This window comes from Gopherus evgoodei, chromosome 8 (genome assembly GCF_007399415.2).
Source record: "Gopherus evgoodei ecotype Sinaloan lineage chromosome 8, rGopEvg1_v1.p, whole genome shotgun sequence".
In the NCBI taxonomy this organism is placed as follows: Eukaryota; Metazoa; Chordata; order Testudines; family Testudinidae; genus Gopherus; species Gopherus evgoodei.
Genome location: NC_044329.1, coordinates 46,316,594 through 46,342,561, shown reverse-complemented (window position 1 = coordinate 46,342,561; position 25,968 = coordinate 46,316,594). Strand labels below are relative to the sequence as shown.

At 49.1% G+C, this 25,968-nt stretch overlaps 1 protein-coding gene across 3 annotated transcripts in view; it reads right to left on the bottom strand.

The window, feature by feature from the left end:
• The window catches only part of LOC115656568 (myomegalin-like), a 156,122-nt gene that overhangs the window by 114,496 nt on the left and 15,658 nt on the right, over positions 1 to 25,968 (bottom strand). For 2 of the 3 annotated variants that reach the window (XM_030573426.1, XM_030573432.1), the window contains exons 2-4: positions 16,514 to 16,569; positions 11,178 to 11,398; positions 1,375 to 1,485 (exon numbers count right to left, since the gene is read on the bottom strand). In XM_030573426.1, the coding sequence (XP_030429286.1) occupies positions 1,375 to 1,485; positions 11,178 to 11,398; positions 16,514 to 16,569 (388 nt within the window). Of the gene's footprint in view, positions 1 to 1,374; positions 1,712 to 11,177; positions 11,399 to 16,513; positions 16,570 to 25,968 lie in introns of those variants that run through there. The other variant, XM_030573434.1, reaches the window with a different exon arrangement.

Sequence of the window (25,968 nt, the reverse complement as noted above, 5' to 3'; positions counted from 1 at the left end):
TTCTTCAAGCCCCAGCTCCTGGAGTTATGGGAATAGGTGAGACTCTGAACTTTCACTCTTAGAAATAAGTCTCTAGCTCTGGTGCTTGTGGAAAAACACGGGCCCCAAAGAGTTGGCACATTTAAAAAAAATCCCAATTCCTAATTTTTAAAAAATATCAGGATTAAGCCACTGGTAGTTTTTTGCAGGGCCTGGCTCATGACATGGAAACCCTTGGGATGGGCAATACTGGCAACATGAACTGCATGGGAGGAGCAGTGGAGGATGGCTCAGGATGGGGGGCAGCATGGGCTGGTGATAGACATGGAGCAGAGAATCTGTGGGGTGGGGCTGGAGGCTAAATGGGGACAGATCATAGTGAGAGGAATAAGGGGGCTCTGGATAGAGGTTGAGGGAGGGTGTGTCTGTGCCTGCTTTCCTCCCATCAGGCTCCCACCAGAGACAGCTGTGGATTGAGCTAAGGAGAGGGGCTGTTGGGAGGAGAGAGAAGGCCCTTGTGTGTGCGGGGGGAGGTCCTCCACTGGCTCACAGAAGCACCCAACTCCCTGAACCCTCAGCCTTGTGCCCTGTATTTGGTGGCTCCTCCATCGCTAGTTTACGGGGATTTCTGCAGAAGCTGAGAAAGGGCCAATGGGGGTGTCAGTGCTGAGTCCCTGACATCTCTGATTCTCACCCTAGTGCCCAGGCCAAGACACAGCCTGACACCACCCTCCTACCCTCCCAGCGCACACACACACCATACCCTGGCACTAATCTGAGGGACTGGCAGAATAAACCCCTCAACCAGCGCCACCCCCACCACTCTGCTTAGCACCAGAAGCCTCGCAGGATGCAGGTGCTGAATCCCCCTAAACTACACTCCCAGCCTCTGATCCTCTTAAAGACATGGCCCCTGCACTCCTACCCCTGTAAGTGACACACTGCCCCAACAGGTGACTGAACCTCTCTGACTGATTCACCCGAGCCCAGCCCAAAATCTGTTTACCGGAGAAGTCCTGTCTCCACCTCCACTGGGTCCCAGTCCCTTGGAGACACCAGTTCACCCTCTGGGTCTGGATCCTGTTAACCAAGAACCCTGTAACTCCTCCCTTCCTTCCATAGCACACTGCTGACACACCCTCGCCCCAGCTCCTACGACGCCTCCCCTCCACCCTCACCCCAAATCCCTTCCAGTGAGACCCCATCCCACTCACAATGCCCTGGAGCCTCAGTCCCTCCATGGTACTCCTGGCCAGCACCCAGATCCTGCTGACCACCCCCAACAAGGCCTCCCCCAGGGCACCCAAGCCCCTGCGGAGCCCAAATACCGGCCCCAACCCCTGTGGGGCCGAAGATGCCGTGGCTGCACCATCCATCCCAGCCTGCTGCACTCACCCGCTTGTAGACATCCTCCCGGCTGGCCTCATACTTCTGCTGCATGCGCTCCTCCAGGAAATAAATGCGCAGCTTGAGGCTGAAGTTCTCCTTCTTCAGGTCATTGAGGTGCTGGGACAGAGTACGGTAGCCGTTAGACATGGCGGGTGACCCATGGAGGGGGGCATCTCTGCACCCCCCCTCACTCAGGGGACATTGCCAAGGGAAGGGAGCGAGCCAAGCCCATGGGAAGCTGCCCCAGCCCACAGCAGCCTATGGAGTCATGGTGGAGAGCCTAGAGCGCTCCTGGTCGGAGCCTCCCCGCAGCTCCGCAGCTCCCACTGGGTGCAGGAGTGCAGCTCGCTTTCCTTTTTTACCTCCAGGAGATATCTGTGGAATCCCTGGCAGGGGAACATCCTGCATGAACAGACACAAGTGGTGTAACCCGATCCAGACAGCGGCCCTAGCGACTCTACGTCCACCTCCCAGCCAACTGCAAGCCATTAATGGGAGTCTGGGGCCTGGCCAGCAGAGACCCACATGGGAGGGGAGAGGGCAGCTAGGAAACGTGATGAGGACGCAGCAGGAAATGGAGAAGGGAGAGGATTCCCCACCGATCCCTCAACATCCCAGTGTCCTGCAGCTAAATCTCCCAAGGGTCTTTCCCCTCCCAGAGCCTGGCCTCAACCGATCCCACGGGAGACACAGGTAAAGGCCCAGGGCAGGTTCTAATTGGTGTCCTGCTGATCTCTCTTGTGCAAGGTGCATAAAGCAAGGAAGGGACTGGAGAGGAAAGAGAAAAGAGCCATTTCCCTGACTGCAGGACCTGGGCCAGTGAGAGGCAGGATGACAGCCATCCAGAAGGCCCCACGATGTGTGGCACGCGATAGGCCTGGCCAAGAGAGAGCTCTCGAAGCTGCTGGATAGCAGCAAGGCTAATTCCCACTTGGTGAGAGCCCCTAGGGAACTGCCTTCCCCCGCGCTCTGTCTGTGCAGACACAGATCTCACAGTGCAGCACTGAAAGGGCACCAAGGGCTCCCACAGAGCTGCAGCCAAGCTAGGCAAAACTGCTGCCCAGGGGTGTCCCTAAACACCGAGCCTGTGTGTGTCTCTGTTATTTTTGAGGAAGGAAGGCAAAAAGAAAAGGCCTTTCTCCAGTGTGGAAATACTGAAACATCCTACTCCTTAGCACCCCCCACCCACCTGCCCCGTAGCTGAAAGGCAGAAGATCAAAGGTCCTATTTTGAGCCTCCAGTGAGGAATGCAGGAGTTTAAAGTTCGAAGCTTTGATATTACAGTCTGTAATGGCCCCTAAACACTGATATGAAGTAACTATGCGTAGTCACACTGCAGCAAAAACCCCTGTGCAGGGCTGCAGAGAAGTGTAAGGGCACACTGGGGCACCGAACAGAATCAGAATCCGCTCCCTGACAGGGCTGCGCTTTGCCCCTCCCTCTCCCAGAGACATCGCTGTGCATATACAATGGTATTTTATTCAGAGAAAAGCGAAAGCTGGCCCAAGAGGGCAGATGATTTGGGGGTTATTTCTCCAATGCAGGTGGCAAAGAGAGTGATTTGTTTTATTGCTGCCTTGGGGACAAATTGGGCATTTCCCCTAAACACAACGGAAGTGTGATAGCACCCTCAGAAAGACACAGCTGATGCAATCCATCTCGTGTGTTAACAGCAGCCTTCCTTTGAAGGTTCTATGACTGTTTTCACACACGCGCAATGTTGCCAACTTTTGTTATTGTATCACGAGTCTCACAATATTTGGGGTTTCCCTTCAAGCCCCAGCTCCCAGAGCCCAAGTGACTTAGTGAGACGCTCAGCTGTCTTTTTTTTTTAAATGTAAGTTTCCAGTGCTCCTTGTTGCAGAGACAACATGAGCTGAGTACTCCCTGAAGGCACAGAAGCCAGAAGGCAAATAAAGAAAACTCCATTTTCTTTTTAATTTTATAAATTTTTAAAAACAGTCTCAGTCCAGAAGTGGGGACAGACTCCATTTTTCAGCAGTTGAGGTTGGCACTAATATGACATGTGCCTGCTCCACTATCTCCAAGTTACTCACACACTGGAATCTGGCTTTTCTTTCACCAAGAAGCGCTCTGTGCCCATGTTTGCTCAAATCTAACTCAGTTCCAGGAGGAAAATGACCAGCTTCCTAAACCAGATTCCGATCCCCAGGTCTGGAAAGCATGTGGCTGAGGACTCAGCTTTGCATAAGAACATTAGAACGGCCATACTGGGTCAGACCAAAGGTCTGTTGAACCCAGTATCCTGTCTACTGACAGTGGCCAATGCCAGGTGGCCCAGAGGGAGTGAATCTAACAGGTAATGATCAAGTGATCTCTCTCCTGCCATCCACCCTATAACAAACAGAGAGGCTAAGGACACCATTCCTTACCCATCCTGGCTAATAGCCATGAATGGACTTAACCACTATGAATTTATCTAGTTCTCTTTTAAACCGCGTTATATTCCTAGCCTTCACAACTTCCTCAGGCAAGGAGTTCCATAGGTTGAATGTGCAATGTGTGAAGAAGAACTTCCTTTTATTTGTTTTAAATCTGATGCCCATTAATTTCATTTGGTGGCCCCTAGTTCTTATATTATGGGAACAAGTAAATAAATTTTCCTTATTCACTTTCTCCACACCACTCATGACACACACTCACTCTGTCATATCCTCCCTTAGTCTCCTCTTTTCCAAGCTGAAAAGTCCTAGCCTCTTTAATCTCTCCTCATATGGGACTCATTCCAAACCCCTAATCATTTTAGTTGCCCTTCTCTGAACCTTTTCTAATGCCTGTATATCTTTTTTGAGATGAGGAGACCACATCTGTACACACTATTCAAGATGGAGGCGTACCATGGATTTATATAAGGGCAATAAGATATTCTCTGTCTTATTCTGTATCCCCTTTTTTAATGATTCCTAACATCCTGTTTGCTTTTTTGATTGCTGCTGCACTCTGCATGGACGTCTTCAGAGAACTGTCCATGATGACTATTTTCATGTGCTCCCTCAGCCCTTTTTCCTGATTAGTTGTAGCTAAACTAGCCCCCATCATATTGTATGTGTAGTTGGGGTTATTTTTTCCAATGTGCATTACTTTGCATTTATCCACATTATATTTCATTTGCCATTTTGTTGCAAAATCACTTAGTTTTGTGAGATCTTTTTGAAGTTCTTCACAGTCTCATAGACTCACAGACTTTAAGGTCAGAAGGGACCATTATGATCATCTAGTCTGACCTGCTGCACAATGCAGGCCACAGAATCTCACCCACCCACTCCTGTAACAAACCCCTAACCTATGGTTGAGTTATTGAAGTCCTCAAATTGTGGTTTGAAGACCTCAAGCTGCAGAGAATCCCCCAGCAAGTGACCCATGCCCCATGCTGCAGAGGAAGGCGAAAAACCTCCAGGGCCTCTGCCAATCTGCTCTGGAGGAAAATTCCTTCCCGACCCCAAATATGGCAATCAGTTAAACCCTGATCATGTGGGCAAGACTCACCAGCCAGCACCCAGGAAAGAATTCTCTATAGTAACTCAGATCCCAACCCATCTAACATCCCATCACAGACCACTGGGCATACTTACCTGCTGATAGTCAAAGATCAATTGCTCAATTAATTGCCAAAATTAGGCTACCCCATCATACCATCCCCTCCATAAACTTATCAAGCTTAGTCTTAAAGCCAGATATGTCTTTTGCCCCCACTACTCCCCTTGGAAGCCTGTTCCAGAACTTCACTCCTCTAATGGTTAGAAACCTTCGTCTAATTTCAAGTCTAAACTTCATAGTGTCCAGTTTATATCCATTTGTTCTTGTGTCCACACTGGTAATAAGCTTAAATAATTCCTCTCCCTCTCTGATATTAATCCCTCTGATATATTTATAAAGAGCCATCATATCCCCCCTCAACCTTCTTTTGATCAGGCTAAACAAGCCAAGTTCTTTGAGTCTCCTTTCATAAGACAGGTTTTCCATTCCTCGGATCATCCTAGTAGCCCGTCTCTGACCCTGTTCCAGTTTGAATTCATCCTTCTTAAACATGGGAGACCAGAACTGCACACAGTATTCCAGATGAGGTCTCACCAGTGCCTTGTATAATGGTACTAACAGCTCCTTATCTTTGCTGGAAATACCTCACCTGATGCATCCTAAAATTGCATTAGCTTTTTTAACAGCCATATCATATTGGCGGCTCATAGACATCCTGTGATCAACCAATACTCCGAGGTCCTTCTCCTCCTCTGTTACTTCCAACTGACGTGTCCCCAATTTATAACTAAAATTTTTGTTATTAATCCCTAAATGCATAACTTTGCACTTTGCACTATTAAATTTCATCCTATTACTATTATTCCAGTTTACAAGGTCATCCAGATCTTCCTGTATGATATCCTGGTCCTTCTCTGTGTTAGCAATACCTCCCAGCTTTCTGTCATCCACAAACTTTATTAGCACATTCCCGCTTTTTGTGCCAAGGTGAGTAATAAAAAGGTTAAATAAGATTGGTCCCAAAACTGATCCCTGAGGAACTCCACTAGGAACCTCCTTTGGTCCTAACTATCTTGAGCAGTTTAGTATCATCTGCAGACTTTGCCACCTCACTTTTTACCCCTTTCTCCGGATCATTTATGAATAAATTGAATAGGATTGGTCCTAGGACTGACCCTTGGGGAACACCACTAGTTACTCCTCTCCATTCTGAGAATTTACCATTTATTCCTACCCTTTGTTCCTTGTCTTTAACCAATTCTCAGTCCATGAAAGGACATTCCCTCTTATCCCATGACAACTGAACATACATAAGAGCCTTTGGCGAGGGACCTTGTCAAAGGCTTTCTGGTAATCTAAGTACACTAAGTCCACTGGATCCCCCTTGTCCACGTTTGTTGACCCCTTCAAAGAACTCTAATAGATTAGTAAGACATGATTTCCCTTTACAGAAACCATGTTGACTATTGCTCAACAGTTTATGTTTTTCTATGTATCTGACAATTTTATTCTTTACTATTATTTCAACTCATTTGCCTGGTACTGACGTTACCGGTCTGTAATTACCAGGATCACCTCTAGGGCCCTTTTTATATATTGGTGTTACATTAGCTTACATTAATTTGCCTTCTCTCACTGAATGAAAATAACATGCATGGAGCCAAGTCATCCTGCTGGTGCACCACTCTGCCATAGCTAGAAACTGTAGTGCACATGGCTAGATTGTTGATTGGTCCCCCACCCCCCCATCTCCGGAATAGTCCAGCATTGCACTGGATAAAAGTCATCTGGATTAGTTAACCTTATATTCCAGCAAATGGAACTAGAGGGTAATGGATTGGTGAGGCAGCTCTGCATTAGATCTAACCTATTTTCATGCGCTCCTTCAGCCTTTGGAGCCTCAGCCTGGCAGGGCCCGAGCGAGGGTACTGCCACCCCCTTCCCGCAATCAAAGAAGATCCAAGGCAAAGATCAATAAGTAGCAAAATCTTTAGAGTGTAAACCCTGCACACTGAGGCCCTGGTCTCTTTGAACACACATTTATAATGATGTCAAAGACAGAGTAGTTTAAATGACATTGGAGACACTGACTGTGTGTGCAGGTGATTGGGCCCCAGCACTCGACTGCAACACACCCCACATCCACACACATACTTCAACCAATGATGCTGAGTAATGGTCCAGAAAATATAGATTTGGGGGGCTAAAGACAGACTCCCAGTAGTTCATACCTCCATCGCATCATGTTGGGGGGCCTCACTCGTGAGTTTTGATCATGAGGGGCTGGTAATACTGCTCTCAGTAAGCAAACAGGCTAATGGCTCCCTCTCAAGTCCCCCAACCCCCAGTGTAGCTAACTGCCCCCTTGAATCTGTGAGAAGAATCCAGGTAACCATCCAGGTAAATAAGCCTGCAATATCCCACAGGCTTGGCCCTAGCTCCTTGGAACCATCCCTGCCTCTCCTGGGTTAGGATCCTTGGCAATGCTATAGCAAGTAGGGGTACGACGCCTGCAAAAGCCACCTGTGGTGCGTTGCTTTGCTCAGGCCCCATGATGTGGCCAGCTCTTGCCAGCACCCCGTGAGTCTGCGTTCCTGGTCTCCTTGCAATGCCCACTGAGAGGAGCCGCGTTTATGCCCTCGCTCCAGCCATGAGATCGTGCTTATGCACGGGACCTGCTCTGCACAGGGGGCTGGCGGACACAGAGACTTAGTGCACAGCAGGCCAGCGTGGGAATCCTCTCCACTCCACGCAGTAATGCCCCTTGTTGATCTACGGCTGTGTCGAACGCTGGGCAGCTACCCTCAGGCTGCACTGCTTTTATGTCACACGCCAGCAGCTAACCCCCTTGGTGACTCCTGAGCCCAGCCCTTAGGGGTGGGATTCGACAGATCCATCCATCAAAGCTCTTTACTTTCCCTGGCTCCAGCACAGGCGCCCCATGAAGGTGACACAACAATTCCACAGCTTTGAACCCACGTGTGGGGGTCTCCCCCAGGCAAAGCAGAGGGGGAGGCAGGGAGCGGAGAGGCCAGGGTCATTGCTGCTATAACAGGAGGAGAGAAAAGGTGGAAGTGAGGGAGCAGAGGCTCCCCAGGGAGGAAGAGCGAGGAGCATAGCCACCAGGGGCAGGGGAGTCAGGAGAAAGAGACATCAACAGCAGAAACACACTTGTCAAGCCAGCCCAGGTATGTCTGTCTGTCTGGGTTCTCATATGGTGCCCATGCCACCTGATGTTAAAGGATGTAACTGTGTTTGGGTGTGCCTGGAGCTGGGGGAGGGCAGTGGTTCCCGGCTTCAGGAGAAGTATCTGAGCTAGCTCTCACTGAGCTGGTGCGCTCAAGACAGACCGTAGCCATTGCAACGAGACCAGCAGGAGGAGCTAGCCATGCCAAGGGCACATCTGTCAAAGGCCCTAGGCACATATTCAGGGCACCTAGACCCTCCCGCAGAGCCTGCTGCTGCGGCTACACTCTAGTGCACTGAATGTAGATAAACCCTTTGTGGTGGGGCAGAGGCCGGCATAGGGCAGAGGACACCACATCTTGGGAGCAGAAGCTATCTCAATAGATAGTGGACAACTGTGATCACCTAGTCTGACCCCCTGTATAATACACACCAGAGAACTGCTTCCAAATAATTCCTAGAGCAGATTTGTTAGAAAAACATCCAGTCTTGATTTTAAAATTGTCAGCAATGGAGAATCCACCACAACCCTTAGTAAGTTGTTCCATTGGTTAATTACGCTCACTGTTCAAAATTTAACCCTTATTTCCAGTCTGAATTTAAACGTTCTGTGCTAGACTGAAGAGCCCATTATCAAATATTTGTTCCCCACGTAGGTACTTACAGACTGTGATCAAGTCACCCCTTAACCTTCTCTTTGTTAAGATAAGCAGACTGAGCTCCTGGAGTCTATCACTACAGGGTTTCTAATCCTTTAGTCATTCTCATGGCTCTTCTCTGATCCCTCTCCAGTTTATCCATTTTCTTCCTGAATTGTGGAGACCAGAACTGGATACAGTATTCTAGCAGTGGTCACAACAATGCCAAATATAGAGGTAAAATAACCTCTCTGTTCTTATTCAAGATTCCCAATTATGCATCCAAGAATCACATTACCTCTTTTGGCCACAACATGGCACTGGGAGCTCACGTTCAGCTGACTTTCCAACACCAACCCCAAATCTTTTTCAGAGTCGCTGCTTTGCAGGATAGAGTCCCCCATCCTGTAAGAATGGCCTACATGCTTTGTTCCCAGATGTACACATTTACTTTTAGCTGTATTAAAATGCACATTGTTAGCACCCAGCTTACCAACTGGTCCACATCACCTTGTAACAGTGACCTGTCCTATTCACTACTTACCACTCCCCCACTTTTTGTGTCATCTGCAAACTTTATCAGTGATGATTTGACATTTTCTTACAAGTCATTGATAAAAATGTTAAATAGCGCAGGGCCAAGAACCAAGCCCTGCGGGACCCTACTAGAACCAGATCTGCTCAATGATGATTCCCCATTTACAATTACATTTTGAGACCTATCAATTAGCTAGTGTTTGATGCTTTTAATGAGTGCCGTGTTAATTCTATATTGTTCTAGTTTTTTTAATCGAAATGTCGTGCAGTACCAAGTCAAATGCCTTACAGAAAGGCTTTTATTACACCAGCACTATTACCTTCATCAACCAGCCTTGTCATCTCATAAAAAAATCAAGTTAGTTTGACGGGATCTGTTTTCCATGAGCCCATGTTGATTGGCATTAATTATATTATCCTCCTTTAATTCTTTATTAAATGTGTCCCATATCAGTTGTTCCATTATCTTTCTCAGAATCAATGTGAGACTGACAGGCCTATAATTTACCCTTTTTAAATGCTGGCACAACATCAGCTTTTTTCTATGCTTCTAGAATTTCACCAGTGTTTCACAGCTTATTGAAATCAACAGTAACAGTCCAACAAGCTCCTCAGCCAGCTCTTTTAAAACTCTTGGATGCAAGTTATCTGCTGATTTAAAAATGTCTAACTTTAGTAACAGTTGTATCTCAGGAGGATGTTAAACCAGTGGAATGGAAAGTATGTTACCACCATATGATAGGACTACATCTTCTCCCCATTCAAAAAAAAAAGAACAGAAATATTTATTGAACACTTCAGCCTTTTCTGCATTATTGATCATTCTACCATTTCCATCTAGTAATAGACCAATACCATTGTCAGGATTCTTTTTGTTCCCAATATGCTTGCAAAACTCCTTATTGTCCTTAACTCTGCTGGCCATAAAGGTCTCCTTGTGTCCCTTTGTTTCCCTTATCAGTTTTCTACTATTCCTAGTTTATTATTTATATCTGTCTCTATCAACTTCCCCTTTAGTCCAGGTAGGATTGGGGCACAGAGCAGTTTTGTAGGAGTTCTGAAAGGGATGCTCTTTCTGCAAGCTAGAGAATGTCCTCTGTCCAAGAGGAGTATGTCCATTTCAACTCACTTCTCCCCTAGTAAGGAAATAACCCACTCCTGTAACCCAGTCTCTTCCGATTACTTGGAAACCACAACACTGCTCATTGAACTGGCATAGGCCAAAGGCAAAAAAGGCTACAGACTCTAGAGAAGATCAAAGAGCGGTGAGAGTTGAAGCCTCAGTCCCAACCAGCCCATCAAATCACTCTCTACCCCAGGACTACCTGGCAAGCTTCATGTGGGTCCAGGAGGCACTACAGTGCACACACAAGCTGCACAGAGCTATGAAGATGAGGCTCAGCCAGGACCGGCTCCAGGGTTTTTGCCGCCCCAAGCAGTGAGGGAAAAAAAAAAGCCATGATCGCAATTGGTGACACTTTGGCGGCAGCTCCACCATGCCACTTTCTTCTTCGGCGGCACTTCGGCGGCAGGTCGTTCCCTTCGAGAGGGACCCACCGCCGAATTGCCACCAACGAGCCGGATCTGCCGCCCTTTCCCCTTGGCCACCCCAAGCACCTGCTGGTGCCTGGAGCCAGCCCTGGGCTCAGCATAGCTGGGACTCCTCAGAACCACTATTATATGCTTCCAGCAATGGATGATGCCAGAAAGCAACAGGAGCTCACAGAGACGCAAGGGAATTGGGACAGTCCTTGACAAGAGAACTAACACAAGGTCCTAAACAAATAACCTGAGCCAGCAGACAAAAGAGCAAGGTAGAACATCATGTGAACTGTTCTATTTGCATTAGGAATAACAGACTGGGTCTTCAGGCACTCATGTTATCCAACCCTCGCGCCAGCAAAGTTCCTATTGACATCAGGACAAGTTTGGCCCCAGGGTGGGACTTACCTTCTCAAAGTCTCGCAGGGTTTGGGTCTGCACTACAGGGCCCATCTCCAGGTCACTGAGGACATGGGTCTGCATTAGAGGGCTCTGCTCAAGGCCTGGCAGAGTCTGAGCCGGCACTGGGTGATGGGCTGTCTCAAAGAGTCCCGACGTGGGTGTCTGCCTCAGGGAGTCCTCATCAGAGATGTCTAGGTTCCTCTGCTCTGGAGCATCACAGAGAACAGCTGGAAAGGAAGCACAGAGGAAATGCAGTTCAAGTGCGTGAAGTGTCTGTTTCATATACATGCTTGACAAGCAAAACTGGATCATACCTCCAGATAAAAACAGCATCAAGCTGGAGTTAAAGCACCTATCAGTAATTTAAGACTAAATAGTCATCATCTGAGGGTAACATGGCCTTCAGGAATGCTGACATTTTCCCACTTAACAATCATTGGAAACTCAGGAAATTCAGAGTCAAGGTTAAATTACAAAGCGAGGCTATTATATGAAATTATAGAAATGCACCAGTAAGGCACCCAAACAACCTTAATTCTTCCCTGGAATGAGCCACAGCTTTTAAGATTAGAAAGGACCATTGCGCTCATCCACTCTGACCTCCTCCATCACCCAGGCCAGAGAACCTCACCTTGGGATTCCTGTATCACCTAAAATTTAGAGGTTTCAGAGTAGCCCCTGTCCTGGCACCTCCAATCTTTGTCACACGACTAATCCCTTTATTCTCATCATACCAAGTGCTATAATGTCATGATTGCAGTCTGGGAGTACATTCTTTGTAGATACAGTATTTACCGAGTATAACTGGTGCCTTAGTGAGGAACAGGGAATTACAGCCTGCAGGATTAATCAGGAATTTAGAAAGTCCAGTTTTTTCTGCACCCAGATTTTGCAAGCTGTACAATTAAGAGTAATTTATTGTTACGCTGGAGGATGTTGGTAGCTGCCAAAAAGCAGGACTTTGATCTATGGACAGTCACAGACCTCACTGAAGTTGGTGGAGATGCTAGCTGTCCTCCATTCTGCCTAAATGGAGCAAGCATTTAAGCTTCTTTATGGAGAAAGATAACTGAACTAATAGACACCACCATGCAAAGCACTGGCCACATGGAAGACATGAGCAAGAACTAACTCAGGGAATATAGGAGAAGTTTCCTTGGGAACTGATGGCAAATGCCAAGGGCTGGGGCAGCGGCGGATTTAGAGTTAGTGGGGCCCAGTGTGCAGCTTCATTTTCGCCTGCCCCCATCCCACCCCCAAAGACCCAGCCAAGAAAAAGAACATTCTCTCTTATCTTCACCCCCACCCCCCGTTTTTCATTCTTTTTTTCTTCATTCTCCTCGTATATTATAAGTAATGGAAAGAAAATGAAAATAAAGTGAGGTACCTTGATTGGGGCAGGGGGTTGGGGTGCAGGAGGGGGTGAGGGCTCTGGAAGGAAGTTTGGGTGCGAGGTGCGGGCTCTGGGCAGGGGTTTGGGAGGAGGTGTGCACTCTAGAAGGAAGTTTGGATGTGGGGTGCAAGCTCCGAGCTGGGGCTGGGGTGCGGGAGGTGGGCAGGGGGGCAGTGCTTACCTTGGGCAGCACAGCTCCCAAAATGACCAGCATACCACCCCCTCTAGCAGCAGCTCCTAAGCAGGGGGGGCCAAGGGGTCTCCATGTGCTGCTGCCCACAGGCACCACACACGCAGCTCCCATTGGGCACAGTTCTCGGCCAATGGGAGCTGTGGAGTCAGCACTTGGGGCGGTGGCAGCGCGCAGAGACACCCCCCCCTCAGGGGCCACAGGGTCATGCCGGCCGCTTTTGGGAACAAAGCAGCATGGAAGGAGGGAGGCAGAGTGGGCAAGGAGCCGCCTTAACCCTGCTGTGCTGCTGCTGGCATGTCTCTGTGTGCCTCTTGGGTGGGAGGGGAGCAGCATGTCTCCATGTGCTGCCCGGGGGTGGGGGGGGCAGTGCGTGGAGCCATCCCCCACCAGGGGAACACAGCAACGTGCCAGCAGCCTGCCGCTTCCGGGAGTGGCATGGGACCACCAGCCACCTGCCTGCCTGCACCCTGCTGCCACCAGCCGGGACTCGGAGGCAGGTTGTCAGATATTTGTCCTGCATTTTGGTGGGGACTCCTATCATTGGGGGCCCCATGCCACCGGACAGTCTGTTTCATGGTAAATCTGCTCCTGGGCTAGGACATTAATTGAATAGCAGAGGTGGGTGTGAGAAGCAGAAAGAAGTCAGAAAAGCCAGGAGAAAGTCAGAGAATCAGAGGTCGTGTGGCCCTGAAAGGAAGCCAAAAGAGCTTCTTTGGCACAAAGCGCTGGCTGGCAGCAGGCTTAGTATTGTCAGCCAGTAAGTCCCTGCTGTTGGTTGTTCCTACCATACATTCTTTGTAAATAAACAGGATTGCACCAAAGAAACATTGGATTTGTATCATCAGTTTCTCCTCCTAAGGGAAACAACCCGACAAGACCCCATATATTGGCTAACTACTCAAGCTAAACGGGATAATATTATCTAGCCTTTGTGCTCACCCAGGAGTTGAAATGCTTTGTGATGGATGGATAAGGTTGTCTCGGAGTTCCTGGGTGGTTTCTCAGGGTATCACTATCGGGGTCAGTTAAGGCTATTTGCTTGACCCTCTCTGGATGTCAGGGGCTTGTTTTGTTTATAACTACAGTAAAGAACAGAATTATCAGACACATAGATAAACACGATATGTTGGGGAAGAGACAGCATGGCTTTTATAAAGGGAAATCATGCCTCACCAATCTATCAGAATTCTTTGAGATAGTCAAACAGGCACATGGACAAGGGTGATCAGGAGGATATAGTGTACTTGGACTTTCTGAAAGCCTTTGACAAGGTCCTTCACCAAAGCCTCCTAAACAAAGTAAGCAATCATGGAATAAGAGGGAAGGTCCATTAATGGATCAATAACTGGTCAAAAGATAGGAAACAAAGAGTAGAAATAAATGGAGAGAGGTAAATAGGATCTGTACTGTGACCAGTGCTGTTCAAATTTGGAAAAGGGGGTGAACAGTGAGGTGGCAAAATTGCTGACGATACAAAATTATTCAGAACAGTTAAGTTCAAACCTGACCGCAAAGAGTTATTAAGGGATCTTACAAAACTGAGTGACAAAATGGCAGATGCAATTCAATGTTGAAAAGTACAAAGTAATGCACTTTGGAAAAAATAATCCCAATTACACATACAAAATGATGGGGTCTAAGTTAGCTGTTACCACTCAAGAGAAAGATCTTGGAGTCATTGTGAATAATTATCAGAAAACATCCACTCAATGTGCAACAGCAATCAAAAAAGTGAACAGAATTTTGGAAATCATTAAGAAAGGGATAGATAATAAAACAGAAAATTCGTAATGCCAAAACCGAAATCCCTGGTACGCCCACACTTGCATACTGCCCGCAGTTCTGGTCGCTCCATTTCAAAAAAGATATATTAGAACTGGAAAAGGTACAGAGAAGGGCAACAAATTTGATTAGGCATATGGAACAGCTTCCATCTAAGAAGAGATTAAAAAGACTGGAACTGTTCATTTTAGAAAAAAAGAGATGCCTAAGGGAGAGATACGATAGAGATCTATAAAAATCACAAATGTTATGGAGAAAATGAATAGGAAAGTGTTATTTAGCATATCACACAACACAGGAACTAGGGGTCACTCGATTAAATTAATAGTCAGTAAATTAAAAACATACATAAGGAAGTATTTCTTCACAGAACATACAGTTAACCTTTGGAACTTGTCATGGATGTTGTGAAGGCCAAAACTATAACTTGTTCAAAAAAGAACTGGATAAGTTCATGGAGCATGGGTCCATCAATGGCTATTAGCCGGGATGGCCAGGGATGGAACCCCATGCTCTGGGTGTCCCTAAACCTATGACTGTCAGAAGCTGGGACTGGACAATGGGACGGATCACCCCATAAATTGCCTTGTTCTGTTAATTGCCTCAGAAGCATCTGGCACCGGTCATTGTCAGAAGGCAGGATACTGGGCTAGTTGGACCATTGGTCAGACCCAGTATGGCCATTCTGATGTGATTACATTACAGCATTCTTTTAGGGTTTTTTATCCTGAGCTCACTGACAGGAACCCTCAGCCTTACCCAAAGCGTCAAGTGTTTTGTCTGAAGTCATCCTTATGTCCTTGGCAGTTTGAATTGTCTGACATGTACCGGAAACAGGTCAGCTTGGGGAGCCCCTGAGCTCTGCCATCCAATGGGACTGGCTGAGCCAGGCTGCTCTGCAAGTCACTAGTACCAGACAGCCAGGAAGCACGGACACCTAGAAGCGTCAGGGGTTGTCATGGTGCTCAGCCAGCTTCTTATTACCCGTCCCTGCTTCCTCAGGCACCATACCTTGACTCTGGCCCCTGCCTCTGCAGCATCCCTGAAGGCCTCAGTGGGCCAGCAGGAACCATACACACAACACAGACAGTACTAGGGTCCCTGCCAGCTCGTGAGGATTTTCAGGTGTCCACAGGGAAGGAAATCTGGGCCTGGGCCTGGAATCAGGTTCTGGACCAGGGATCTGGGAAGCAGGGTAAATGGTTGTGAGACTGGTCTAGAAGTGCATTCGTTCCCACGCCAACGAAAGAGAACGCGGGCAAGAATTCTCTTATGTACTGGAGCATCTTACACTCGGATTTATTTCCCTGGGGGGCAGGGTGAAAATCTCCATTGTGCAGATGGCAACCGAGGCACAGGAACACTAAATGACTTGCCAAGTCACTCAGGAAGTCTTTGGTGGAGCAGGGTCTCTCACACCTCCTGCTAGCACCCTAAACCACTGAACCACCCTTGCTCTCCCATCTCATAAGGGTTATAATGGAAGATTGGTCACTATGCACAATCACGTGACAACACATTAAGAGGAAAAGAGATCTAAAAACAGCTGGAGGGTAATGGAAGCATGAGTAACGTGCTGTGGTCAATAAATAACTAGTTATCCCAGACCAACTGGATTGCTTTGCTGAGGGAATTACAAAGTTAGTGGATCAAGGCTACAGAGCACTCGAAAGAATAACATGAATTAGCTGGAATTCATGTGCTGTCAGATGGGGTGGCTGCTGCCCAACGACCACAGAGGAAGGGTCATTATAACTGGCCATGAATTGTGCTGGAGAGAGGTGACCGATGGGGTACACCAGAGTTTGCTGCTAGGCCTCCAGTGCTAACTGGGATGGGGGACACACAGCATGCTCCTGACATTTACAAGGGTCTCGAGAATGGGAGGAGCGAAGAACACAGATCAGAGGCATCCAAATAGATAGCCTGACCTGGGTGCAGGCCAGCTCTTCAATAAAGGGCAGGGCTCTTTACCTGTCACGTGACTGGCTCCAGGCAGCATCTCCTTCCCGTCACCATCGCAGTAATCCCTGCAGAAAAAGGACACATGGGGCAATGTCAATAGACAACACTGCACACCGGGGCTGGGTTCCCAAGGCAGAAAGCTTCCCTTCTTTTACTGACAGAGACCCGGATACTGACCCCTGGCACTGTCCTGTATCCATAGAAACCACTCCACCTGCCACAGATCCAGAGAGCTCCTGACAGAAAACCCCAGCATCACCATTCAGAGTGACCCCAACACCATCCTCCCCACATATCTCAATAGGGGAGTTCCAAGCACTCAATGCATTCCCCATCCCACAGCACTATTAGAGCAGTTCTGTGCCCACAGCTCATTCTAGAGTTGCTCACGTCACGTTCAAATAGTCCAGCTAGAAACACGCCCCCCATTATTTATTTCTGACTTTGGTTTTGTGTCTCACCGACGCTGGGAGCTCTGGCTGGGTTCACTGACAACAGACTTATCAGCCACCTTCTCTAGGCCTGTTCCCATGTGGGGCTTGGGGAAGCTCCAGCATATGGCATAAATAGGATGGCTCCCCAGGGAGAGAAGCCTGACATCTCCTAAGGGTTTAGGTGCTGTGACAGAAATGAAGTGATACACAATGTTGTGGATACAGTAGGAGCTGCAATGTACAAATCTCAGAATATTTACACTTGGAGACTGCATCACCTGACCAGGGGTTCTAAGACTTTCTGTGCATCTATTGATTGAAGGCGATAAAGGCAGTGGGAAAAGCAACACAAGGGCTTCTGAGATAAGGACACCTAGGTACATGCTAGGATTGGCCAAGCCATTTGCTTCCAAGATTCCTTTTCTTGCTGTAAACCCTGTTTCGCAATGCTGGAACCCGCCAGCCCACAAGGCTACCAACAGTTTAGAAGTGCTCTGATTCCTGCAGAGAAGGCATTGTCAGCAGCTGTTTAGGGGTTCGAGCTGGCATAGAGGGATATAGAGGTTCTGTCTGCACAGCAGTCAGAAGGGTGACTGCAGCCTAGGCACACTTGTGCTAACTTTGCTCTAGCTAGCATGGCAAAAAATGGCAGTGAAAACATGGCAGCCTGGATCCCAGTGGAGGCTGCACAAGCCTCCCTGGAACTCCGGGTACGTACTCACGTTGCCCTATGTGGTGGTGGGCTGGACCCCCATTTTCACTGCTGCTTTTAGCCATGCTAGCTAGATACCAGCTAGTGGGGGTGTGCTTACCTGAGCTGGAGTCACCCTGCAGTGTGGACGTACCCAGGCCCCATGGAATGGTGCTTTCCCAGTCCAGGAATGGCAAGCATCAGGGAAAAATACCCATTGCATTGAGCCTGCTCCATTATTTTAAGATCTGTTCTCTCTCAAATGCTTTTGTTCTAAACAAATGCCAATTAAAGGAAGCTGTTGGGTCATTAATTCTCACTGGCATGCCCTGGAGGGACAGAATTGCAGGATCTGGGCATACACCAGGCCTGCTGAGGTACTCACAGAGGGCTGAACCAGCTCCTGCTCTGAGAGTGGCAGGATCGCCTGACCCCACCCTGAGAGATGACAGCCAGAGCCCCCAAGGGGTGCTCTCAGAGACACCGGGAGGGCTCAGAGGTGCAGTCCACCCATAACCGGGACAGGCACTACAGTTAAGGTAAGAGCTGAACAGACATGCAGTTGAGGCTGTCATGCAGGAGAAAGAAATTCAGGTCCTGATCCCACACTGAGTGCTGTGCGGGCACACCCTTGAGCCCATGCATGTTCACTGCAAAATGAGGGCCTTGGCGCATGGGGCTGAGTCACACATTATAGACTGGCTGCAATTCACGGAGACTCCTCCTCCACGAGCCGGCTGAACACCCAGCACTGTGAGTTCAGAGCCTGCCTAGCCCTGTGCACTACAAGAACCATCTGTTTTCAGTTGCTTATAACTTTGCTAAACCGTAACCTTAGGAGCTGAAATTTGCCATGTTTCAGCTGCAATGCAGCTTTCCATTTATTGCTGATACATCTGATTTTGCAGTGGTTCTGCCAGTTTGAGAACTGAGATAGAGGAGCAGGCGGGAAGCAGCACTGTCAGTGTTTACAAAGGTTATCTGCAGCCTTTCTTCAGACACCTCTTGCAGCTCAGGGATTTGGAGCAGGAAGCTAGAAACCTGGCAGAGGTAGGAGGACAGGTCTGGGATCAGAGCCACCTGGCCTTTTGCTGCTCCAGGAAAATCTGTCCAGACCTGGCCAAATTACAAGCCACAGAAAAGTGTGTTTGTGTGTGTGGTCCCTAATCCCAGAGGGGGCCTGATTGGTGCCAGAAGATAAGTGTAAGGACAGCGAAGCCATTGCGGGTTGATGGCAAGGTCGGGATGGAAATGGAGGTGTCCTCAGGTCAGAGTCACTCTAGACCCATTAGCAGCTCAGATTCCCTCCACTCAGACTTGAGTTGGTCTGTCTGAGCTGCTGGCAAAGAGAAGAGAAATCCAAGCCCCCCTTGGGAGGGGAGGGAGGGGGGCACAGAGGTGCTCCTGAGGAGAAACTGCTGCTACCAATGGGACTCAGCCTTCTGCCTTTTCTGCACCACTGCATTAACCCCTTCTGGCAGCACGCCTTATGGCAGACCTGCATGGTGAGCTCTGCTTCCTCATTTGAGAGGCCCTGCTCAGATGCTATGCAAGCACTAACACAGAGCATGGTGCTGGCCCAACCCCACAGCGGGGAGCATGCCCAAGGCTGTAGAGCCTAGTGGAGGTCTATGTGCCCTGGTGAGCAGAGTCCATGCACCTGGCAGCGTGAGGCTGGGCTTGTGGCCCGGCTTTGGTACAGAACCAAACGCTGCACCAGAAAAACCTTTCTGCAGGAGGAATCCTCCAAGGAAAACACGGCAGGCTCCAGGCGGAGCTACCAGTGACCTGATGTCCCTCCCAGGACAGGGAGACACGCAGGATTCACTAACTTCCCATCTGTCTGTGTATTCCTTTAACAAGCTCTGTGCCCCCGGGGCTAGGTGGGGTCACTGAGTGGGCAGTGGAAGGCGATGGGGTCTATTATGGCTGGAAGGGCAGCAGCTCCTGCTGGCACTCAGATTTCCTGCCTCGGACAGGCCAGTCACTGCACCAATAAGTAGTAAGTTACTGAGATGGGAAGAATGAATACACTTGGGGGATGGATTACTTGGGGGCAGTGAGGATTGGACAGTTGGGGACACAGGGGAACCCCCCATCCCCAATTTATGGGTGGAGAGGGACACACAGAGCTGCTGCCTCCTCCATGGAAAGAGCTGAGGAGATCCCCCAGCCATGCCCTACTCCCCAATGGAGAGAGAGGTCAGCAGATGCTGGGGAAGTGGGGCTGCCGCTCCCCCTGGAGACTGCAGGGTGCAGGACAGATAAATCTAAAGCCACTGGCCTCCCCACAGGAACAGGGCACACCCCTTCATGGAGCCTCACTCTGCATCTCCACAGCAGAAAGACAGACTGCTACCCAGAGCAGTAGCTGAGACCCAGCACTAGAGACAGCAGCAACCTGCATGGAACTGGGAGAGCGGAGCCCAAGTTGCAGGAGGGAAGGGTTAGGAGGAAGCAGTCGGCAGTCCACGTGCACATGGTTGGCCAGCCGACTGCAGCTGCAGCACCTCTGTAAATAGGTCTCTTGATAAAGAGCCAGTTTCATTTCAGAAACAAGGAGTCCTTTCATGCTATTGCCCAGTTGGCAGGATGTCAAAGAGTGCCCATGCCTGCACGCAGCCACAGACACACCCCACTCCTGGCTCATCCCTACCTTTGACTGGTTTAACTTTGCAGCCCTCACAGTCTCCTAACACAGCGTCGCCACATCTCTTAGGCTAGGTTGATTTTGGAGATAAGAAAGGAAATTCCATGATGTGGACCAGGGCAGCCCAGAGAGGGGGGCAAGTGGGGCAATTTGCCCCAGGCCCCGGGCTCCGCAGGGGCCCCCAAGAGAACGGGCGAGGCTCCTGCCCTAGCCCGACCCTGCCTCTGCCCCTCACCCGGAGCCTCAACGGATCCAGCAGTGTCCCTGAACAGCAGTGCACTGTGGCTCCGGCGGGACTCCTGAGCTCCCAGCCCCGCCCCTTTACCATGTGGTTCTGAGCAGGGCGGAGCTCAGGAGCCATGCCGGAGCCATGCCGTACCACTGTGCAGGGACACTGCTGGATACAATGCGCTAAGGTTCCAGGTGAGCAGGGCGCCGGGGTAAGGGGCGGGGGCCGGGGGGGGGGTTGGCTAAGGGGCAGGAAGTCCTGGGGACAGTCAGGGCACAGGAAGGGGGCAGAGGTGGGGGGGGGGCAGTCAGAGGATAGGGAATGGGGGGGTTGGATTGTGGGTGTTCCGGGGGTTTGTCAAGACGCAGTGGGGGGCTGGATAGGGGTCAGGGCAGTCAGGGGACAGGGAGCAGGGGTGGGGTCCCGGGGTGGTGGTGGTGGGTCTCTTGGGTATGGTGAGGGGGCAAGGAACAGGATAGGTCGGGGATTCTGAGGGGGGTGGGCAGTTGGGGGGCAGGAAGTAGGGGGGTCAGATAGGGGGCAGGGCCAGGCTGTTTGGGAGGCACAGCCTTCCCTACTCTAAAGCTCATTCAGCAGTTTGAGGCTTGCAGAAGAGCCAAGCTGTTAGCTTTTCCATTAGGGCTACCATCCGTTTTACTTCTCAAATGCCAAATTATAGTCCATATTTAATTTCAGTGCTATAGGGAGATTCATGTCAGGGGAGAGTAGCTTCATTTAAAATTAGCCACTGGGGGAAGGATCACATGAGAAGAGCAATATCCTACACCACCTACCTCCTTCCTGACCCTACCAAGGGAGACACCTTCCCCGCCCCCCTCCCCTCCCAGGCATTCCCTGAGGCTTCCAAGGATTTAATTCAGTGGTTCTCAAACTTTTTTGTCCTGGTGACCCCATTCACATAGCAAACCTCTGAGTGCGACTCCCCCTCCATACACTGAAAACACTTTTTTGTATATTTAACACTATTATAAATGCTGGAGGCAAAGCGGGGTTTGAGGTGGAGGTTGACAGCTCGCGACCCCCAGTAATAACCTTGTGACCCCCTGAGGGGTCCCGACCCCCAGTTTGAGAACCCCTGGTTAATTTAATTTTAGCACCCTGTGTCCATTCACATGCATGTGCTATTTTGAGCATGTCAGTTTTCACAACATAGGCTCATCCCAGATTCTGGAACAAGCTCAAATGCTCAGTTCGTGGAGTATGTACATAAGCTATACTAAAGACAAACCCACAGTAACCGTCTCCAGTTTGTGAGGGACCCCATGGAGCCAATCTCTAGGAAACAGATAAATGCATGGAGGCTAAGTCCATTAATGGCTATTAGCCAGGATGGGTAACGAATGGTGTCCCTAGCCTCTGTTTGTCAGATGGTGGAGATGGATAGCAGGGGAGAGATCACTTGATCATTACCTGTAGGTTCACTCCCTCTGGGGCACTTGGCATTGGCCATTGTCGGTAGACAGGATACTGGGCTGGATGGACCTTTGGTTTGACCCAGTATGGCTGTTCTTATGTTCTAATCTAAATGAACCCAAAGTTATGGAGACAGATATGAGTCAAGAAAGCCAGCAGAGTATGAGAAACCTGGAAAAATCTCTGACTGGATGGGCTCAGGCGTTTGGTCACAAGCTGAGGTGGTTCAAAAGTTTTGGATCTTTTTAAGCAGAATTTTTTAGTGTTTCTTTAAACAATCAAACACAGCAAGCAGCAAACATTTGGCCGCACACTTCTGAAACCCCAAACCATATTCAGGTTTTGGTAGACTAATTTCAGCTTTTTAATTAAAAAAAAACACAACAAATTTTGAAGGAAAGCAGACATTGTCCGTGATTTTTTTTTGCTTTTTAAAAACCCCTAGTTTTCGATCCAAAAAAAGTTTTGACAGAAAATATTTGTCCAGCCCTTTTAATGAGCTTTAGTGCCTTTTAGCACTAGCTGATGCTGAGAACCAGCGATACCTTGTAAAGAAGTCTTCTCAAAGCTGGATTTGTGCCGAGATGCGGAAGGTTTATTTTTCCCAGGGCTGCCTCTGGCAGGGAGCAAGTGGGGCAATTTGCCTGGGCCCTGCAGGGGCCCTCACGAGAATATACTATTGCAATTTTTTTTATGGAAGGGGCCCCCAAAATTGCTTTGCCCCAGGCCCCCTGAATCCTCTGGGTGGCCCTGATGTGGACTCATTGGCCCAGCCACTCCCAGAGCGCCCTTCCCTACACAGGCTCTTCCATTGGGTCACCATCCATGAGTATGCAAAGCCAACAAGGGACATGGCTCTGACTTGGTAGTGTCTTAACTTCCCTTTGCACAGTTGTAAGTGACTCTGCAAGATGCAGGGCAATGAGGCCCAATAGGAGCTGCCCTGTGTACTTCCAGGAGTCACAGGAGAGCTCTTTTGCAGAAATTAGGAGCTATGAGGCAGGAGCTCACTCAGGGCACTGCGTCACCTGCCAGACACACACACATATGCAGTGTGACCTTCCCCAGTTCATGTACAATTCAATAGCTGAGGAAGAAAGCTCCATGCCAGAGGTACTGCACATGCGCAACTCTTATAAATCCCACAGCGAGGGTATATACAGGAAATCAATGTAATCTATTATTTACACATTCACACACACACCCCAACAGAGAGATGGGAATGGTCATTACTTTACATAGCACTAGACAAGTACATAGGAAATGAGCCCCCAAAAGGAGGAACAGCATTACAGTTTATTAAGCTAAAGCACATTAGTAGGTGAATAAAAGAGCAAAACTTTTTGCCTGGCAGCTGCAGAAGGAAGAAATTCAAAATGAAACTAGGATGAAATTCACCCTCATGTCTAAGCAGCTGATCCATGCACCTCCACTCAAGCCAGGGCTGACACAGTGGGGCCCCTGCATTGGGGTGAACTGTCTTTCATTCACTGCACATGAAAAGAAGTTAGCATATTTTATATTTTTATCTTTCAGGAAGGTTTCCATGACTTCACTGCTTAGCATCCAGAAACTTAACATGCAAGAACCAAAAACAGAGAGAGACAAAGCAGGCTGCTCCCTAAGGCAGTGTGGCACAACTCACCAACTTTGCTCTTTGCAGACTGCCTACTGAAGGCCCAGATCACATGCTTCTCTACAAAGCCCCTTAGCCTGCAAGCAGGTGTAGGAAATCCCTTACTCTTAAAGTGAGAGCTAGTCATTTTAACCCCATTCTCAATACATCACAAACTGCACCCTTAATGAACTATTAGACTAGGGTGACCAGATAGCAAGTGTGAAAACTCGGGATGGGAGTAGGAGGTAACAGGAGCCTACATAAGAAGAAGACCCAAAAATCAGGACTGTCCCTATAAAATCGGGACGTCTGGTCACCCTATATTAGATGAACCAAGAAATTAATACCACATCCCCCCCACATGTTTTGAAATGTTTTATCACATGCTCCAAACTGTAACACAAGAACCTACACAGATGTAGAGAGCATATGTAGCTGAGACCAGTTCTCTTCCATTGTAAGGGAGGATAACTGGAACTAGGCAAAATGCTGACATTTGCATGTTTCCAAAGCTACATTCCTCTTCACTCGGGGAAGCTCCTCGGGGAAGCTCCAGACTTTAGGAGCCTCCTAGACCTAGATCACTCCTGCATTCACCAAAGCATCCAGCTATGTCATTAAAACATCAGGAAGAAATGAAGCACACAAGTCAAGGGACTACAACAGTTAAGCTGTGATAGCAATATTCCATTTTGGGTACTTTTTATTCCTATTAGCCCTGCAGAGCCAATGCAGCTAAGACCGAGGGTCTGTCTTTGTTGCAAAAAAAGGTGCAATATGTAGAGCTGAGGAGAGCTCAGTTGCTGTGAAATCCTACTGGAGACAAAGCACCAGTAGTTCTTATCTCAGTGTAGCTAGCTGAGCTCAGCCTAACTCCTTCCTCCATGCGGCATTTATCTCAACTAGCTATGTCAAAGTAAGCAATATCAGTGCCATAAAAAACCAGTTCGTTTTTTTAGTGCAGAGGAGACACAGGGTACATGAACACTGCAAGTTCAGAGTCCTGTTTCCAGCTCAAGGAGACATACTCAGCTCGCCCTCATCAAGCTAGTGTGCTAAAGATACAGAGCAGCCACTGCAGCGCAAGCGGTGGGAGCGGATAGCTACCCTGAGGACGTACCTAGTGTCTCCGATGGGCACACACTTGCCATCCCACCGCTCGTGCTCCACAGCTACAGTCTATTTTTACCACCTGATCTCCAGGAGAACTAGCATGATTCTGTCTCCTTGCTGGCCATCGCCTACCCAGCTTCAAGGGTAGATACAGTGTATATCCATAGGTGCCAACTCCATGGGTGCTCCAAGACTCAAGCACCCATTGAAAAAAATAGGGGGTGCTCAGCACCCGCAGAGACGGATTACATGCATCACTACATTCATCTGACAAAGTGGGTATTCACTCACGAAAGCTTATGCTCCAATACGTCTGTTAGTCTATAAGGTGCCACAGGACTCTTTGCTGCTTTTACAGATCCAGACTAACACGGCTACCCCTCTGATAAGAAATGGATTAATCTTTTGTGGGCCCCACCCCTCGCGCTCTACCCCAAGGCCCTGCCCCCACTCATCCTCTTTCCCCCAAAACCCCCACCACCACTCTGCCCCGAGACCCCACCCCTGCTTGGCCTCTCCCCCTGAGGCTACACCCACCCTCTGCAGGTGAGGTGGTGGAGAGAAGCGAGCACCCATCAGCAAAAACAAAAATCAGTGTCTGTGGACATATCCATAGCCTGGGCAGGCTGGATTCCAGCTCGCCTAGCGCCCCGGCCAAACTGTTCACCACGTCTCCATCAGACAAACCCACTGAAGGCACTGGGTCTCCGCACGGAACTGACGGCCTCATTCAAAGACAGCAGGTTGCACAGATGTCCCTGAGGGGCTGGCATGGCCCTGCCAAGCTACACTTCACCTGAGACTATGCTAAAGGAAGGAAGGATCCCATTCAGCTCACAGTCTTTGCTACATGGGGCCTTATGGTCAAACATTTCCCACCATTGCTGCCTTGGGCTCAGCTCCCTCCAATGGCGCAATCGCGAGAGCTCCAGCAGTGACAAGGCAACAGAGGCTGGAGGGTGGAGACCTGCTTTGAGCAGGGTCAGACAAGGTAGGGAGAGATTCCCAACCAGGGTAGGGGAGAATTCCCCCAGTGCAAGAACACCACATGGCACGGGAGCCAGGAGGGCAGAGGCTAGTCAGCACAACTGATGTGGCTGGAGTGTCTCCACCCGTCTTCCACTCTAGGTGCAATACCGAGCATTGGACACACAGAGGATGCAGCTGAGAGACACACAAAAACAGCTTCCTCCCACTCCATCCCCAGTGCTCCAGCAAGCAAGCCTCCAGCCCAACTCCTCCCCCATTCTCCATCCCATGCAAAGGCTAGCAGACGAGGGGGCTGGGACAAGCAT